The 20203-nt window shown below is 35.3% G+C and overlaps 1 protein-coding gene across 5 annotated transcripts in view; it reads right to left on the bottom strand.

The window, feature by feature from the left end:
• KCNJ3 (potassium inwardly rectifying channel subfamily J member 3) overlaps positions 1 to 20203 on the bottom strand; it is a 197474-nt gene that overhangs the window by 174051 nt on the left and 3220 nt on the right. For 3 of the 5 annotated variants that reach the window (XM_086369052.1, XM_086369053.1, XM_086369050.1), the window contains exon 2: positions 12155 to 12371. The exons of 1 other annotated variant lie outside the window; for it this stretch is intronic. In XM_086369052.1, the coding sequence (XP_086225178.1) occupies positions 12155 to 12371 (217 nt within the window). Of the gene's footprint in view, positions 1 to 5033; positions 5510 to 12154; positions 12372 to 20203 lie in introns of those variants that run through there. One more of the 5 variants, XM_086369051.1, reaches the window with a different exon arrangement.

The raw sequence follows: 20203 nt of genomic DNA, 5'->3' as shown, positions 1-20203 counted from the left end.
CGGACAACAAAGAAGGAATTGTCCTCCTTTTTCTCCTGCCCCAGGATGATAGCTTCTCGGTTTTGTAATGGCACTCTGTTACCATCATTTATGACTAATAAAATACAAGCTTATGAAATAACTCCATATATTTTTATCTTATTCAACATTCATTATCAACTGCAACAGTAACAACAGCAGCCATGATTTTTCACTTGAACTGCAGTTCTGAGCTCTCCGCTATGAGCTGAATGGGTTAATGATCTCAGCTCTTCCAAACAGAGCCTAGGACAAAGAAAACTAATCAAAGTGAAGCAACAAAAATTGGGTCTAGAATCCTTATTTGTCAAGATAAACTCACTCCATCTGAATCTCAAATCTTACTCCCTCATTATCCATTTCCTATTTTAACTTTCTCTTTAATCTCTGCAATTTCCACAAAACTTACCCCAGAAAACAAAGCCCTCAAATCTTTAGCTTTAATGATTAACAGCCAGGGTTAGTATTAATGTAAAATTATGAAGGAAAAAAAAAAACAAGTCCTATTGAACTTTGCAGTAAACATAAAGATAATTCCTCTTGAAAGTGAAAGTGAAAGTGAAGTCGTGTCCAACTCTTTACAACCCCATGGACTGTAGCCTACCAGGTTTCTCCATCCATGGGATTTTCCAGGCAAGGGTACTGGAATGGGTTGACATTTCCTTCTCCAGGGGATCTTCCCAACCCAGGGATCGAACCCAGGTCTCCTGCATTGCAGGCAGACACTTTACCCTCTGAGCCACCAGGGAAGTCCAGTATTAGCTTTACACAATTTCCATTGTACCCAATGTTCTATTCCAGATTTTATAGAAATAATACGGTTAAGTAGATGGGGCAGAAACATAGGAGTACTTTCTCCTGTGATATTAAAGGAAAATAATTCTAATTTAAAAAAATTAGTTTTGTTCGCTGGTTCTTTATAGGTTCTTTAACTATATATAACCAACTCTGAAATCCTCTCTCAAGACAATGAGTCTCCGCTCCCGTACATATAGGTGTAAGACCTGTTCCCACAGTATAATTAACACTAACATTTGAAAGTTGTCGGCCCTCTTCTGGTTTTAAAGGAAGGTTGGGTCCAAAGGTCTGAGTAACAAAGAAGAGTCATTTATGAAAACTGGAACAGAAGAATCCTTCCATGTAATCGGGCTTAATAGGGGAGGACTGAGTACATATGCCCAATAAGTATGATTAGCACCTACCGTGGTAGTTATCACAGATAACATAGCCAAGAACAAGGCAGCCAAGGTCAAAGCTGTCCCTGCTCTTTGACCAATGTTTCCCCTTCAATGGTCAATTTCTTCAATTGACCCCAAGTGGGCCGTGTGGCTTTGTTGGTCCTTGGAGCCTGTTCCAAGTAGTTGCAGATTGTCAGTCTTCTTATCCCCATCACTGGCGGCTCTCCAGGAGGATCGATGTCAAACTATGTCCTCTTCCGTCCTTTCTTTGACATGCCTTCCTGGTATCCAGTGGTGTTGTCCATCATCAAGTACTGTCACTGTCCTCCAGTCTCTCGGCTGGAATTCCCTGAGTCTTTTGGCACCGTCAAGAAAGCCTTGAAAGCTCAGGTCCCTGTTTGGGCACCAAATGTTGGGACCAGCCCAACAACGAACCGACCTGAGGGAGCAGTGCCGCAGAAGAATAAAGAAAAATAAGACTCAGAAATAAGGTGGGGACCGGGGGCTGAAGATATTCACAGGCATAATTCCTCTTATGAAACAGTAAATACTGCATGCATTAAATACTTGCATGCAGTGTTCTGGTCAAGCCCATATGTAGTGATTTCAGTGATCGGAATACTCTCCAGCAGTGAGTGGCACTAACACTGCTGTTTGGCATTTATATTACATCTTCACACAATGTTCTACAATAGCTATCACATCTTGTTCTTCGTTAAGATGATGAATAGCAATGCATTTTAATTCATACTCCTGATTTTCACTGTTTTCCACCCACATTCATTTGCATTTGGCTACATTGATCAGCACAGTCTGAGTCGACACAAAGCTTCATCTCTGAAGACTTCAGAAATTTAAAGAGCTATGTTCTCTTTCATTAGTCCTTCGTATTTCAGTTGAGTAATTAATTCACTAAATATTTGTGGCTTTACTAGTTGCTGGATTGAGGAGTTCTCAAACTTTAATGTTCTTAATAAGAATCACGGGGGAGCCTATTACAAATGCAAATTACAAATGCAAACACCAGATATTTGAACACTGTAAGACTAAGTGAGGGCCCCAAAGTCAGTATTTTAATAAGTATCCCATGGGACTCCAATGCAGTCAGTCCCAGGACTCTACCTTGAAAATCTCTGAAAACTACCTGAAGTGTAAATCTTGATGTTCCTTGTCACTGGACTAAGCCACATCTTCATCAAAACTGTTTTCCCCAATTACAATCCCTCACGCTTACATTTTAACAATTAGCTATGTTATCTATAAGGTTTGCTGACTTCTTTATTGTGCTGGCTTCCCAGGTAGCGCAGTGGTAAAGAATCTGCCTGCCAACGCAGGAGACACAAGAGATGCGGGTTTGATCTCTGGGTCCAGAAGATCCCCTGGAGTAGGAAGTGGCAACCCACTCTGGAATTCTTGCCTGGAAAAGTCTCGTGGATAGAGGAGCCTGATGGGCTACAGTCCATGGGGTCACGAAGAGTCAGACACAACTGAGCGTGCACATATTACTACTACTACTTTACCATATCCCTCATATGCAAATTGTGACAAATATAGTGTCAACCCTTCCCAACTCACCTTAGCCTCAGTAACTTACCCATACCACCCTCCTGCACAACAAATGATAAACTTCATTCTAAAACACTGAGGATTGTATTAATTATTCTATACAAGATAGGAAAATAATAGAGAAAGTAACATATGAAAATATTCTTCTTATGTATTTTTGAGGATTCAGCGTTGATAAAGGCAGAATATGGAAAACAGTGGAGTAACTCCAATAATGAGTTGAGAAGACCTATTCCACCACCAATGAAGCAAACTTCCACATTATATTGAAGCAGGCTTCTAGGAGGGCTTAATTAACATTCCTGACTGTGAATTTGGGTGACTAACCATCCCAGTTTGCTCAGAGCTCCTATAGCACTGAAAGCTACATGCCTCAGAAAACCTTTCAGTTTCAGATTAGTGGGGTTAGTTATCCTACTTCATGCCTCACTGTTTAGGCATTAATTTTTTAAAGTCCCTGGGAAAATGTTTATAATAGCCTATCAAAAGAAAAAAAAAAAAAACAAGATTTTATTTAGAAATTATTCATAAAAATTCCCTTATATTTTAAAAAGAATCCATGCTGAATTCTATTTCGACTCAACAAATTATTCAAAAGCTATCTCTAAAAGAGAAAAAAAATCACAATTAAGAAACAATAAATGTCAAACAAATATATAACCATAGAAGTTACTTGGAGGGTACTTTGAGATTTCCAAAACATATACATCCATGGGTCTCATGTGGCAAGATAAGTCTTCTGAAATACCACTTACCTTAAAAGGCAACTGCAACCTGGGAAGGAATAGGGAAACCAGAAAATAAACAAGACATCCCTGATTTAGGTCCTGAATACAAAAGGGACAAGGAGCCCACAGGCTAATGATTCAGTACTTTCAATGAGGAAGGATGAATAAAATTTCCAGTAGTCAAGAGGGAGCTACATCATTTGCAGTAACACTAGGGGTTTGCTGAACACTATCTTTGGAAGGATCATTAAAGTGTAACTATTAATTACCACCAATAAAGCTAAATATTATAGACTCATTCACAGAGGAAAATTGTAGGCACATCTCAATTATTCACAAGTTGAGCTTCTGCTCTGTGATTTTTTTCATTAGAAAATTTCCAACTGTTTTTCACTAGTAAGGAGAAGTCAGTGGCTTCTTCATGCTGTTTGATTTATTTTTCTCAATTTATCTTATTGTTTCTCTGTCTCAGCTTCTTCTAAATAGCCAGAGGAACTTCAGTGGGAAAGATTCTGGAGCTGATTTTTCCCATTCGTGTTTAATCATAAGTAACAACTTTGGAACCAGAGGCCTTTTTCATTACTTTCAACAGTTATATAGTTGTCTGAGTCAGACAATTTCACGCAGGAACCAATTATCTCTGGTCTGGCCTATTGTAACAGCTAATGACTGGTCTGCCTCCGGTTTCAGCCCCACTCAATCCATCCTCCACCTGCAGCCAGAGGGATCTTTCGATCCCGCAAATGGGATTGTGGCATTCTCCTGCTTCAAATCCCTGGAGGGCTTTACTACTTGTAGAATGAGGTTCAAATCACGGATCAGGGATAGGCTCATCTCCAGGCAATCCCCCTCCACCTGTCCTGTATCCGGACCACATAAAACGATTTGATTCTAACAAAATGAATTCTCATTTGCTGTTCCTTGGGCTGGAATGTCCAGCTGTCCTTACCCTCCTTATGACCTTCTGCTTCACCTTCCTGTCTCAACCCATGCTGTGTCCCCTAGGGGGCTTTCTCAGACTGTTTAAGAACAAATCCATCAGGAACCACTACTCTTGGCCTATACTATAGCATGACATACATCTGTTTGAGCACACATTGCTAATAGTCAATTTCGTTCAACTTCTTTCTCCCTTTGGACTGTGGGCTTCCTCCTTTATCACCTTTGTAATATCTTACACCTACCATAGGGGATCCCCAGGTGGCTCAGTGGTAAAGAATCTGCCTGCCAATGCAGGAGGTACAGGAGACTCAGGTTCGATCTCGGGGTCAGGAAAATCCCCTGGGGGAGGAAATGGCAACTCGCTCCAGTATTCTTGCCTGGAGAACTCCAAGGACAGAGGAGCCTGGTGGACTACAGTCCATGGGGTCACAAAGAGCAGGCATGAACGTACACCTACCATAACATGAATCATCAACAAGGATTTGTTGATTAATTTCCTATAAGAAAATAATGTGTGACTCAGAAAGCAAGCTTATAAATAGAGAGCAACTCTATTAAAATCAGTTAAAAATAACAAAAAACAGATTAGAAGTGTTTATTGGTATCTACTACTTTTTGCAATCAATGATATACAATTTGTGATATAAAAAATATAGCCTCAAAACAAAGTCCTTAATCAATCTTGGCAGTTTACAGTTTATCTCGAGATATTAATAAAGCACATGGGAGATGAATGTGAAAAATACATACATGTATATATAATAAAGAAATTATTTTGATAATAGTATACAGACTACTAGGGATAGAGTTTTTCAAAATAATGTTCTAATTATATAAGCAATTTATACATACAATAAATTGCAAGCAAAATGAGCAACAGTATCTGAGAATTCCTGGAATAAAATTCATAGTCAATAAATACCATAATTTCAACCTTGCTAGTAATCAATTAGAATAAAATGATGTCAAATTGGCAAAAATAAAACTGATTATAATATCCATTATTGGCAAGGGTATGAAGAAATGGGAACCTTCATATCCAGATGTAAATTGGTGTCAACTTTCTATATAGCAACCCTGAAATAGATGTTAAAAACAAATAAATACATATGTTCCTTTACCCAGGAATTTCATCTCTAAGAATTAATATAAAATAGTAAAGTTGTAATAAATTAAATCTATGGCCTATAAGGGTCTTTATCTCAATAAAAAGGAAATGGCTAAAAATTCCAGAGTAGGAGACAGATAATAAAAATTCAAATACATACAACTGGCATACAATAAAGTCATTAAGATGAAGGGTGTAGAACCCTAATTTGACATGCTGCTGCTGCTGCTGCTGTCCAACTCTGTGCGACCCCATAGATGGCAGCCCACTAGGCCCTGCCTTCCCTGGGATTCTCCAAGTAAGAACACTAGAGTGGGTTGCCATTTCCTTCTCCAATGCATGAAAGTGAAAAGTGAAAGTGAAGTCGCTCAGCCGTGTACAACTTTTCACGACCCCATGGACTGCAGCCTACCAGGCTCTTCGTCCATGAGATGTTCCAGGCAAGAGTACTGGAGTGGGTTGCCATTGCCTTCTCCGTAATTTGACAGGAGAGATGTTAAACACATATTATACAATAAAGAACGTTATAAAACAGCACATGTTTAATAACAATATATCTGAATACGGACACTTGAAAGGTCAATGACCTATACATTAACTGTACAGTAGCTGAAAATAAGACTAAAGTCTTTATTTTGCATATTTGTATTTTTAATTTTTTTCCTATAATAAGAATGCATTTAACAGCCCTTTCATAGTAAAAAATAAAACAGCATTTTAAATGAGTTATTAAAGGAAAGCACATGGACTATAGAGTCCAGGGAAAACTAAACAAATATGGCAGTTCTCATACCATGTAAGAGAAGAGAGAAATGCTGTCCTAGGTAATGAAAACGGTATTATCCCAGACATAGGAGCAAAAGGGAGCATCAGTGTATGGACATTACAGGAAGCAGAGCAGCCTAATTTTCTCAGGAAGGAACACAGGCACTTTGATTGGCAGTCATTAGGGCTTTTTGAGGACAGGTTTATTATGATAGTGTTGAAGCAAATTCACCAAGCAACCATTCAATGCACAGTCTCCATGTAAGCAAATACTAAATCCATTCCTGAGACAACTACTGTGATTTAGAAGTGAACTTAAAGAGGAAGAGTTGAATTAAGAAACATCACTAACAGAGAGCAGAAGCCAGTTACCGGCTCTCTCGGAGCACTTACAACTGCTGAAGCTCTATCCAGAATCCCTTTCAAAGAAAAAGGATTTGCTTTACTCAAGGTACTGTGTTTGGGCTTAAAAGTCATCTTCTCATTGCAGCCTACCCTGACTTCCCTACAACTCTAATCCCTCTTGCCTTGTTTTCTTATTTTTTTTTCCATAGCATTTATTTTCTAACATTCTAAATGAGGCACTTCTTCATTTTATTGTCTCATTTCCACATGTGATTATAACAGGAATTGTGTTTTGTTAACTAACATGTCCCCAAAGTCTAGAATACTGTTTAGCCTGTAACAGGTATTCAATAGATATTTGTGAAATGATTTAATTTGATAATTTTTAAAAAGGAAGAAAGGGGAAGAGATCTTGGATAAAACAGTCATGATTAAAAGGGACAAACTTTCCAGATGAGGATGTAATTTGAGGATAAGATGATTACTTGGTATTTAGACAAGTTGACTCTGAATCAAAAAAGTGACATCTGAGTAGAAGAATGTCCTGGAAATTGATGGCATATATAAGGCCAATGAGAGACTTCATGGGGCTTCCCTGGTGGCTCAGGGGTTAAAGCATCTGCCTGCAATATGGGAGACCTGGGTTTGATCCCTGGGTCGGGAAGATCCCCTGGAGAAGGAAATGGCAACCCACTCCAGTATTCTTGCCTGGAGAATCCCATGGACAGAGGAGCCTGGTGGGCTACAGTCCACAGGGTCACAAAGAGTCGGACACAACTGAATGAGAGACTTCATAGTAGAAGTTTAGTCGCTAAGTCGTGTCCGACTCTTGCGACCCTATGAACTGTAGCTTCCCAGGCTCCTCTGTCCATGGGATTCTCCAGGCAAGAATACTGGAGTGGGTTGCCATTTCCTTCTCATAGCTGGAGATAAGAGAAATAACAGACTTGAAAGTACTTTGTGGATTCATTAAAAAAAAAAATCAAGTAGTTTGATTCAAAAGGAAAGGAGGGAAGGGCAGCGATCCAGGAAAAAATTATAGGGAGAGGCAGTCATACAGGTTATAAGGAACAACTGGAAAATAAAAATTAGAAGAAACAAAAAAGAAGGAGAGAGAGAATGTGGTGTCTCTGAATTCCAGAAAGAACCTTGAGTATAAAGGAATAAATAATTGGATTATGTTTTTTCATGAAGAACACCCTGGAACACGTTTGAGAGAAATGAGAGTCAGTTATTTTAAGTATTAGGTATGATAAGTATTGGCATTTGAGTCACAGATAATAAACATAATGATAAAGGAGATGGTTTTGAAGAAGAATAAAGATATTTTACTCACAGACACCAGCAAAGAAAAAGAGAAGATAGTTATGAGAAACGGACAAAGAGGGCAAAAAAAAAAAAGTATCAAAATTGAAGCATCACATTCTTTTTGATAGACTAGGTGGAAAGATGGTACGCTAAGGCACAGGACAGCTGGGACTAGGGGCATGGAAAGAGAGAAAAGGGCTAAAATAGATCTCATGGGGACAGAGCCTGGGAGTGCAGAAAAGACAATTAAGAAGACTGCCAAATAGCAGCGGAGAGCAGATTGAAGTTTGAAAGCATCGAGTTCTAATGAGCCAAATCTGCAATGCTGTTTGCCGCTAGCAGTGCTCTCCCTCCTGGGAGAAGCAGCAAAGAGAGCAAGAGTTGGAGGTAACCTATGTTTAGAAATTTGCTGTGTGAGCCAAGAAGCAGAGGTTATTCATGAAGAGGTGGATGTTCTGTTCCTTGAAGTGAAAGACCAGCTCATTAGAAACAAGCAAGGCAGCATCCCTGAACCTGATCACTGAGGAGTATTTCCAAGGAGGTGGGGAAAGTAATTATTTGTGAGTCTTGAGCTGGAAGCTGAGACTCAAGGAAATGAGAAAGCTTCTAATTTTCCACCCCCCTCCTCATCACCACCACCACTCCCACTGTGACTATAGGAAAGAAAGAGGCAAAAACCAAATGACATCAGAAGATCCTCATCAGAGGATTGCAGCCAAGTGAGCAATGGTGTGCCTGTGCTGGGGGGTAAAGGCTGTAAGTTTAGTACTATTAATACAAAAACTGTCAAAAGTTTAATACATTCCCTAGGCATTGGGGTCACTTGTTTTTAAGTAAACTGCATGCAATCCAGTTTATATGAAAAAAAGCTTTTTGTCAGTTATATAGAGTTTGAGATTACTAAATTACTACTCTTAGCATTTCAATGCAGGCTTTGCTTTTGAATCAAATCCCAGCACTTGCTGGAGCAATGCAATATAATCCTCTGTCATGTAGAGGTGCCCCCCCACCTCTCTGACTTCTCACCCCACACTCTACATTGCTCACTCTATCCTAACCATCCACCTCCTTCTTTTAGTTCCTGGAATCAGTTAGGTTGGTTCCCAACTCAGGATCCTTGTACCAGTTGCTTCTCAGCTCTGCTGTGCTCTCCTCCAGACAGACCTAGAAGGTCCTTCTTGACAGGCAAGTCTCCACTTTGGTATCTCCTTCTCAGAGAGACCTTTCCTGACTGTCAACCTAAGCCTGGGAAGCATGCTTTATATTGCCAGAATTTCAAATATTTTCCAAGTACAGAGCATGTATTCATATACTTATCTAGTGAATGAATGAGTGATTTAAAAAAATCTTAGTGGTTTAACGTTAAGTATGATGAAAAGTTACATTGAGTAAACAGTCACAAGCCTGTGAAACAAACAAACAAACAAAAAAAACACTGGAGCTAAAATGGTATTACTGATGTTCAAAACATCCCCAAAGATCATATTTGCCTTATTCTAAGCAAATAAGTATTATGAGAAAGTATTATGAATGAAAGGATAAAGGAGGAAACATCCTGAAAAATGAATCTAAATAAGCCTCAGTATAATTTTAAATGATCATATGGACATAAGAATGTTTATGATATTTTTACCAGACTCAGGAAGGTCTGAGAATATAGACAGATTTTACAGAGTTTGAACAGTACATGATTTAATTAGTTAGAGCATATACACAAACAAAATATCAAAGTTTCCATGAAATAACATGTATAAATTATGAGTAATGTTTTGCTGTTTTTCTTGCTATACTGGATCTAGAAAACAGGCTTAGTTAAGAGGTTAAGAGGAGGTAGACTTTATTCTTTTCTCCATGAAAGGCGATCTCTAAATAAGAAATTCAGTTTCCAGTCAAGTTTCCACATTTTCTGTGGAAAGTACTCTCTGCCGGTTCATTATTTTTTAAAAAAAAAGGAGAAGAGAGAAATTGTTTAAATGAAATCTACAGTCCTCATGAATAATTTAATGTTACAAAACTCCAAATTACTTTATGTTGAATATCATTTACTAACCATGATCCTCTGAAATCTGATGGAGACACTTCAGTCAAGAACACATACGAGTATTTTAAAAACAGTCCGCTTCAGTATTCCCTTAAGATGCCCATGTAGAAGGCAAAATTTGAAAGAACTAATGAATAAGGAAGGCTTGGACAAATCCAAGTTGAGAGACATTCTATTAAATACCTGGCCTTTACACTTCAAGTACATCAAGGTCAAGAACACAAAGTAAGGTTGAGGAACTATTCCATCTTGAGACTGAGAAGACAAGTAAACAAAGAAGGGCGTAATCCTTAAATTGATGTTGAACCAGGAAAAAATAGCCATGATGGAAATTACGAGAACAACTGAAGGTAGCGTATGAGCTAAGTAATAGTACTGTATCATTGTCTAATATTCTGATTTTTTTCTTAATTATATTGTGATTTTGTAGAAGAATTTTCTCATTCCTAAGAGATACACACTAACTAGAGATAAGTAGGGAAAAATGGATGAATGGATAGATAGGTAGACAGAAATCACTAGTGAAATGTTTCTGAGACAGTCAAGTGAAACAGAAACTTCACTGTGGCAGTGATTAGAATAATAAGCAATTAATAAATAAAAACCAGCTGTGTCAAAAGTAGAACCATATGCTACAAAAACAAATCAATAAAAACCATCTGCTGTTTAAGCGCTAACAATATATTATTACTTCAATAAATGAGGAGAATAAAACTTAAATTTAAAGATTTCTTGAACTAGAAGCTTTTACAGATTGGTTTCATCATTTATCAATATATTTTTTAAAATATACTATCACATGATTTCAATTGTAAGTTAAAAATCTAGAGAATTTAAACCATAAAATTGTCCACAGAAATCAAATTCCAGATAAAGATTGATGAATTAAGTCTTTACTCATTGTCCTCCAAACCTTAAATTTTAAAGTGAAGCACTAATGTTAACAAAATAATAGTAATACAACAAGTAGCTTCAAGGTGATTATTATATCTTTCTCCTTTCAGAGAGAAAAAAAGAAGTTTATAGAGATTAAGTATCTTGCCGACATTTCAAATATGTATTATCTAGCAGATGTATAATATTACAATGGCTTGCCTCCCCCTACTCCTTAGACAAAGCTTTATGTCAAGGTGGGAGATTCTTTCCTTTTGTAACATCTACCTTGACATAAGGCTTGAATGCATCTATGTTATTGCCAATGTTATTAAAACTTTCAGTGCTATAGTTTATACATAATAACTAGCACTTTAAAATGACTAGAATGATATTGCCAGAAAAAAAGGAAAGTGAAAATATTTCTGCTTTCTCACTATTTGTAGCAAGGATAAAACTCAAGATAGACTGATAGATATAACTATGTAGATATTCCATTGTTAGTCTCAAGCATCCAGCAGATTGCGAACCAACTGGCAATGCTTAGGTCCCAAATAATACACTCTGATTTACTGTTATTTTTCTTTTGCCAACCTTGTTCTCCTCAGAGAGTAGCAAATTGTGAGTATTCGCAGCATTACCAACATTGCATCTTAAAGAATAACATACAGCACACAGCTAGCTATAGCAAAGCAGAAAAGGAAGAAATTTTCTTTTTAAATATTTTTTTGTCAAGGTTCAGCTGGGGAAATCTACTGACCTACTTTGAAATTAAAATGCTGCTTTAGCACACGCGCACACACACATATACATGTACACACAGGGAATTTTCCACTGAGGTTGCACTTAGTAGCATATCAAAGCTCTATCAGTGACACCCAAATCACCATCTCTAAGGCAAGAATATGCCTGCTGAGTTCAGGCTGCTCACTAATTGCCCTGAATTTATTTTAACCTTAAACCTTTTAAAAAATATGATTATAGGAAATCCAACTCCACAATTAAACTAGAACATCATAATCATTTCCAGGAGTCATCTCAGTTCCCTTTTTTGTCTTGCAGTAAGTATTTCTGAGTTAACATTACACATGCAATCATCACAACAATAAATCTTCATTTTCAAAGCAGTATCAACTGAATGTTACAAAGAATAACAGACAAATCATTACTTCCATTATTGCAAGCTGAGACATTTAGCCCAATCTATGAGAGGTATTATGCATGTAATATAAAGTTATTATGGAATAAAGAAATTTGATGGCATAGCTATGTTTTTACTCACCAGTTGTTTCCACAATGCCTTCTAGGATGACGACAATCTCGAACTGTTCACTTTGCATGCTTCGCTGAGATAGGTCATAAAAGGGGCTTTTGGCATCGATCACGTGGCAAATCGTGAGGGGGGAAACAAGAAAAAGTTGATCTGCCCCTGTACTAAAACCTACATCCAGTTCAAGTTGATCAAGGGGAAGGAACTCACCCTCAGGTGTCTGCCGAGACTAGACAAGCACACAGAAAAAGAGAAGAAATCACCACTTGTACTGAAATTTGCAAGGAAGCCCAACAGTAATTTACATTATTGCCAACATTCTGCACTATCAATCATCTGCAACAAAATCCAAACAAATCATTATGCGGCTATGTTCTAGCAAATGGGCCGAAATCCCACATAACTCATGTGGAACATACATGCATTATTTATAATATACGACTTACTATAATTACCAGTCCCTAACTCATGAGCTTTGGAGAAACGCCTGGTCCAACAATGGCTGTTAACACAAACTGTGGAACTAACTGTACATGTGCTATGGCTTGACATAAATCACTAAATGATAACACACTGCATGCCAGATGTTTCTTCCTCTCAAAGCATATAAGTAGGCAATTCTTATGGAGTTAGTTAAAGATAAAAGGTTGATCATAATTTAAAAACAGATTTACTGCATTATTACAAAACAAGCATAATACTTTATTTTTCCAGGACATTTGAAAAGTAATAAATAGATATAAACTAGAATAGTGAAGATGTTATCATATTAAATAATGTTATGTACACAACAACTCACATAATAAAAATAAAAGCAGATGCTGTTAACTAGTGGTTTTCGAACTACTACTAAATAACTGCATTAAAGTTGTTCATTTCTCTACCTATTTAACGAATTGTAAAAATAGTGAAAATTTATGCTCAAATGAATCTAAGTCAAAATGTAGTTTAAAATATCTATATTAGACAAACTTGTAGCTTACTAAAATTTTTATAAGACAGTGGCATTCAATAAAAATCACTGAAAAGGTTAATTCAACAAACTGCTTACATGGTGAAAAAAAAGTATACACATGATTATAAACAATTAGCAAGCCATGAAAATAAACTTAATTCCCTTTTCTATTCATTTTCCATATCTGGTCTTTGCATATTCGTATTCCTTATCTTACTTACAAGGACCACAAAAGCAAATATTTAGGTTTACATGCTGATGCTGGTAAAATAAAAGCTGGGTTAAGCAGTTGCATACAGAAAAATCAGGGTGGAGGGAGGCTTGCTGCTGGTCAAATGGGGTTTGGAAGAATCCAATATATTTTAAGAGACTCTTTGCAAAGCTAATTTAATAAACAAAACAGACTCCATAACACTGATCTGTCCAATGAATCAGTAGATTGAAGACAGAGTCTTTACTCTTAGAGTTCCAGAAAAGACAGAGGTTTTGTAAATGAGCTTGAAAACACTGAGAACTATGGTATATAGTGAGCTGCCCTCCACAGCAAAATAGAACCAAGACTTTAAAGTTGGTGACAAATTGTTACAGCAGCAATTGCAGATTCTTAAAAACAAAGCTACTCATTTAATGAAGCTACTTTGTAATTAGTGATACTCAGGAGTTTTGAGTAGGAAAAACATCCAATGAAAAGACAGAGACTATTTTTCTTCTCTGCCCTAGGAGTAGTTGATTAAATTTTTAAAAAGAAGAAGAAAATGATTACTGACAAGGGAAAAAAAAACAAACAAACAGAAAAACCTGATGGTGCAAAAATAAAAACAGCAGCTCTAACAACCAATGTTGGAGAAAACTAATCATTTCTAAGCCAGCAGAACTTTCCAAGTATACAGTTGTATAGTTATATTGATTATGTAGCAAAATAAAAGCTAAATACAAAGCAAAAATAAAAGCAAAAATCCTGGGTCATTGTTCTCCCACCTACTAAGAAACAGGTGCTATATAAACACAAGGTGGTATTCTGACATTTCTAGTTAATATCAGAATTTAGGTCATTTTACCAACTATTCTAAGCTCTGCTTTTCCTGCAGGAAATAAAAATATTCACAAATATAATTTTAAGCTCACTTTCCTATTCATTTTAAAATAATTTCCCCCAAAGAACATATATTTTTCTTACTTTTATATAATACACCAAGACTGAAATTCATCTCCCTCATTCTTATATTTGTTATTTATACATGTGCCTCATTCTCAGAGTAAGCTATTAGCTTCATATTCTCTGCTCATTCTACAACCCATGAAAAGAAGTGGCCTACAAACAGACTGGCTATCAGGAAAATGCCAACCTAGAACAAGAAATAGCTTATTTTTAGCAAGGCAGTTAATTCATATATAGGTAATTTACACTTAAATATGCATGAATCTATTTCATTCAGACTCCACATTATCTTCTGATTTTAAAAATGTGTTCCATATACTCGAAATTATGCCTATACCCTCCTCCAAATGCTTTATATCCTAAGTCTTGGCAGAAACAAAATTAACAACTGCATTTATTTTGTGATACTATAGGGAAAATAATACTTCATTTCACTGAATAAAGTTTTTCACAATTACATCTTTTTTAGATAAGTGAAATTCTCTACACATTCATTGGAAATTATTTCCCAGTGGGTAAACCTAAACCTTTATTTAAATGACTCTGCAGTACTACATATATCCACAATTTTATCTTTCAAGTCTTCTTCCATTTTGTTTGGTTAAGAGATATTTCAACTATCAATATGCTTACCTCACTAATTTCTGTTTGCTTCTGTGACTCTGTAGTAGACTGGGAAGCCTATTAATCACTGTGAATTAAAAGGAAAGCTTTTCTATTTAAAGATTGGGAAGAGATTGGCAGGTGCTTGTAGAACTGGAATTGTTTGAAGTCAGAGCTCCTGGCAAGAGCAAGGTTATCTTATCAACGCTCAGCCAAATACAATATTCCAGAAACTAATATATGCCTACCAAATATATCTTTAGAAGCAGGCACATTCTATTCTAGGCTTACAAGGAATTATAATCCAGGATTTTCTAATTCTGGTGCAATTCTAGAGATTTTCTGGAGCAAGGGGGGAAAAAAGCCTATGATAGTTTTAAGTTTCTCAACTTGTATAACTGGAGTTTGAGAACTATTCCTCAAGGAATTGTAATACATACATGACAAACACAAAGAAAAAAGAGGATTTATGTATATGCCTTTATAAAATTAAACTGTGATCTGTACCTTGAGTATGTAATAAATCAGTAGCAATAATATTTCATCTATTTCTAATAATCTTATTTATATAACAATTACTGCATTTCACTCAGAAATGTTAATAATAGGCAGAAAAAATTTAGAGAAAAACCTATTTAACCTTAATTTATTATGTTATCTTAAGAATTTTGATAAAAGAAGAATCTTTCATTAGTAAAGCAGTTTGCACCTAGTCTATGTTGTATCTTTTAGCTCTATAAATTATACCTCCTAATTCCAAAGGGAACACAGAATCATGATCATTTTTACATAAAAATATGTAAAGAGATACAGTCAAAATCAAAAAATTAATTCAAAATACCTGCTAAAGGTTAAGATTAATGTGGTAAATTATTAAAATTTCTGAGGTTGACTTTACTTGATGAAATAATCACTTAAGAGTCTTGAAACTATTGGATGAATAAGTGGGGGAAAGGTGGAATGAAAAACAGCTCATGGAAAATTAGTTAATTCTTTAAAATTTAGAACATAATTTGAAAACACTAGGACCTCAGAATGACTTCCATGTAACTTTTATTTTCAGTTGTATAGAATAACTTTTCGAAAGGAAATAAAGATCTCTTTGAAATTTTAAAGCTTTTCTGGCTGGTTGCATATAGAAAATTCTGGGAATTAAGAGAAAAATCAAGGAAATCTAAGGCATAAAGTTTGTTTAAATTTATTGTCCAAATAAATTATAAGTAGAATATCATAGATATTTGAAATTATTTTATACAATTTAGATTTCAGCAATAAAGTTATTATTTGTAATAAAATATTATTATTGAAATATACTATTTCTGTTATATATCCTTCAGTTAGAAGTCACATGGATTTACGTCTAGAACTTAGGGTTTGTGACTCATTTTATAGTCACAAGTACTAATTTCAAAGAAGCAGCTAATGTCAAATGACTTTGAACTCCCTTAGAGTCCAAAAAGGCCTGCAAGATAATCAATTACAAATTCTATAGGTGAAAAAAGAATCAAAAGTCATAGATGCTTGGAAGGGATTATCGTGGTCACGTACTTTACAAATATCTTTCTTATTATAGTGAAAGACTGCTGAGTACATATCCAAAGACACACACACATACACACACAGTGCTCTGGGATACAGTTACAACTACCCTTGGCATAACCAGATCCACGTTTGTTCATTCCCCTTCTGGGAAATTTGTGGTCAGTTGACCACATTCATTCAACATGGACAAACTTCACCAACACAATCAATCTCTTTGCTCTCTTTCTCCCATCTCTCTAACCCATAACTGTGCTATAATTTTAACTGTTGTGACCTTTCCTAGCTCAGAATCAAGCAAGGGGAATCTGGGGAAAAAAGAAAAAAAACATTTAATCACTAACATCTGACATGTGAAATGCACCTTTATCATATTCTAAGACTTGATCTACGCCTCTACCACCTTTCACACGTCTCCACTGGAAAAGGCAATGAGGGCCAGTGGTTCAGAAAGGAAAAGAAAACAAAGCAGGTGAAGATGGAGAGGGTGGCTCTTCTTGCCTACCATCTCTCCCCTATTCTATCTGAAATTTCACTTCTCTTTAAATGGGCAATGTGTGTGTCTATGTGTATGTTGAATATATGCTGAAGTTAGAAAATTACACGCAATGACATCAGGGTACCATGTGGAATCTAAAATTAGGAAATGAGCCAAAAGCAGGTACAAAGATAAAGAACAACAACGTCTTGTGACTCAAAGCTGTTCTGGCAATGGTTTTGGGATCAGACCAAAATTAGAGTCAGGCAGAGGAAAGTATGGACCTAGAATTTCATCTGGATAAACTACAATTGTACATTTTTTACTCCTTAAGTTTGAAATCCCATCAATATTCAGGTGGAAAAAATATGACCAACATCAAACCTAAAATAAAGATTTTTTAATGCTAAGCCAATTATCCCATAAAAATATGTTCATTTTTGTGAAAAGAAAGTTAACTTAAAGAATGGAATGTAATTTATCTTGTAATAAATTTTTGTGAGGCTTTTATTCCATTCAAATGAAAGAACAGCTTTATAATTCCTTGGGGACTTTTTATGGAATTTATAATAATAACTGTGGATGGGATTTGTAACCCTACTTACACATTGTCCTCCTACTCACCAAACACCCTCAAATCCATCAAGTGTTTTTCCCTGCTTCTCTTCATTTGTTCTTACCTACTGCTGTGTATTTGTGGGTCTTTGTGCCCTTATTTCTGTTCATGCTGTATTCCCCTAAGCACAAGCCACCCTGTACTTTGCAGGAACCATATTAAAAATAAAAAACAAACAAAACAACATATTACTATTATTTAAAAGAAGAATAATTATAGTCTTTAAAAGGAACCCAAGTTCTATACCTATTACAGAATTATTGTACTTGTGTCAGAGAAAGCAAAGCTAGGCTAAATACGAACTTTACTTTTTTAATAAGACATAATAAACCCACCTAAAAAAACCTCACTGACATTAAGATCTAGCCCAAGAGTTTTGGAGTACTCAGTCCTAGACTCCTTGAATCTTTTTACTAGCCACATGTATAATGTTCAGGATAAGAGTGTTTTTTTTAATAGATATTCATTTGTGAATTATTTTATTTAAAAGAGATGACTAATAATCTCAAGATTAAAACTAAAGTGCAAACTGGCCAAGATCAACTGGGGAAAAGAGTCAGTCATATAAAATAGGGTCATATAGAGTCAAAAATCATAATGACATTTAAGTGCAAGGTATAGAATGAAGACAAACTAATAAATATATGGAAAAAAATCAGGAATTATATGGTCCAGGAATCACTGTGGCTAAAAGATTAAGACATATGAAGAGAATGAAGAGCTTATTAGTTTTGCAGGTTCAATTTTGTTTCTTATAGCATCTTCACTGGATCACAATCATATGAGGAAACCAGATAACATCCAATTTTGAGTATCCATATAAATGGAGAATAGAAAACATGACTATAAAAATAATATAAGTGATATATTAAAAGATAACTGGGAACCATTACTTTTCACCAACTGAGAGTTTAAGGGTTACATAGCTGACATCCTAGGAAAGAAAGATGATGACTATTTTCCATGAATAAAAATATGAAAAAATAAAATTATATTTCCATGAGAAAAAAATATCTTTACCACTTAATTTTAAATTATGTATCTAACAATAGTTGATTTTATGCTTACTTTATGTAAACAAGGTTTGACCGAGTATCTATACATACACACACATATACAAATGCATACATGTAAGTATAATGGCTTCTTGACAGTAAGTGTGCAAGCTCTTACATGATGCATCAAAAAGTTTAAATCTTTCCCTATTAAGATGGAAGTCTAGGGCAGTCGACCATTAGTATTAGATTTGTGGGAAGGAGTGAGATTTCCAAATCCTTTTAATCCAACACTAAATTACAAGGTCCAAAGTATCAACCATTAGTCTCAACTCCCTAACTCAGGCATTTTTATTAAAATTTTAAACTGGATGTTATGTTAACTTAACACAACTGTGCCATTCATTAGTTCCTATATTTTAGATTTCTTAAAAAAGACAGCTAAAATAAACTGAAAATTCAAAAAAAAAAAAAATATGGGGATGAAAAGAGAAAGACCACTCATCTTAAAAGAGCTTCCTATAGCTGTATTTATAATAATATTATAAATTTTAAAGAATAATTTCCAATTATATTCTAAAATTTTTATTTAATCTACTTTCATTTTTTCCTAAGTAGAAAAGGACTGATCACTCCAAGCATACAGTTGGAAGATCTATATTTAAATATCAAAATAAATTTCAGTATTTGCAAGCTCAGAAGATAGGAATAGAGTTGAAATAAAATTTGCTTTCATGTAAGTTAACAACAGTTAATAATTAAGCAGAAAAACTATAAAAAAAACTTCCATCAAGAAAGAGAACCCCCAAAAATGCATGAAAAACCTCACAGTGGTGAGGATTAGAAAGCCACATGAATGTTCTTACTGTCTTTGCAAGAATAGAAAGCGCTTTACAATCATCAAATAGAATTCTTACATTAATGTTTACAATAGGCTTTACTCAGCAAATAAGAAAACAGCAATAGAAAAAAATACAAATGAAATTAAATTAGGTAATAGGAAGAACTCATACAGACTATAATAACTATTGTTAAATATTAAGCTTTTGTTGCCTTAAAAATCTATGTATTTCTTTGTATTAAAGATACATAAATTTTACATTTAAAATCTCAAACATGGGTTAAGAAAAGAAACTGAAATGTGTAACAATATTTAATAAGATGTATAAGACTAACATCAAAATATTATTGCTTTAAGCTTTTGGTATAGCTTCACTTTAAAAATATAGTTGGCTGCTTTGGGTCACTTCATCTCAGTCCCTAAGAGAAAATAAGAGTCATTTACTAAAGGCAAATCTTCCCTCTAATTTTGCTGAATGTTATCATTTTCCCAATAAAACATGGCTCCTTTTTAATGAAGTCTAAGGAAATGACAAGAACTCTGAGAATTCATTTTAGTCACCATGGCTACTGGACAAATCAACTTCAAGCAAACTACAGTAAGCGACTGGATGAAGAGTTGCCACTCATCAACCCTCTCCCTTCACAAAAAAATCAGGACAGAATTTCATCATAATTTTGTTTAGATAGAAACTGATGCCACATGCCAATCAATTTTACTTTTAACCCTGACATGTTCCCAACATATCAAAAGTAAAGAATTTTAATAGTATACATATTGTTTTAATTAGATGTTTTTAATCACCTTGTGTTAATATAGCACCTTGCTCCAAATTTTCCAACACTAGAAAACTATTTTTTTAATAAAGACACTTC

This window comes from Bos grunniens, chromosome 2, assembly GCF_055505025.1.
Source record: "Bos grunniens cultivar Pamir isolate PY7600 chromosome 2, Bosgru_T2T1.0, whole genome shotgun sequence".
NCBI lineage: Eukaryota > Metazoa > Chordata > Mammalia > Artiodactyla > Bovidae > Bos > Bos grunniens.
The sequence above is the reverse complement of the archived record's forward strand: the minus strand, read 5'-3'. Positions and strand labels throughout refer to the sequence as shown.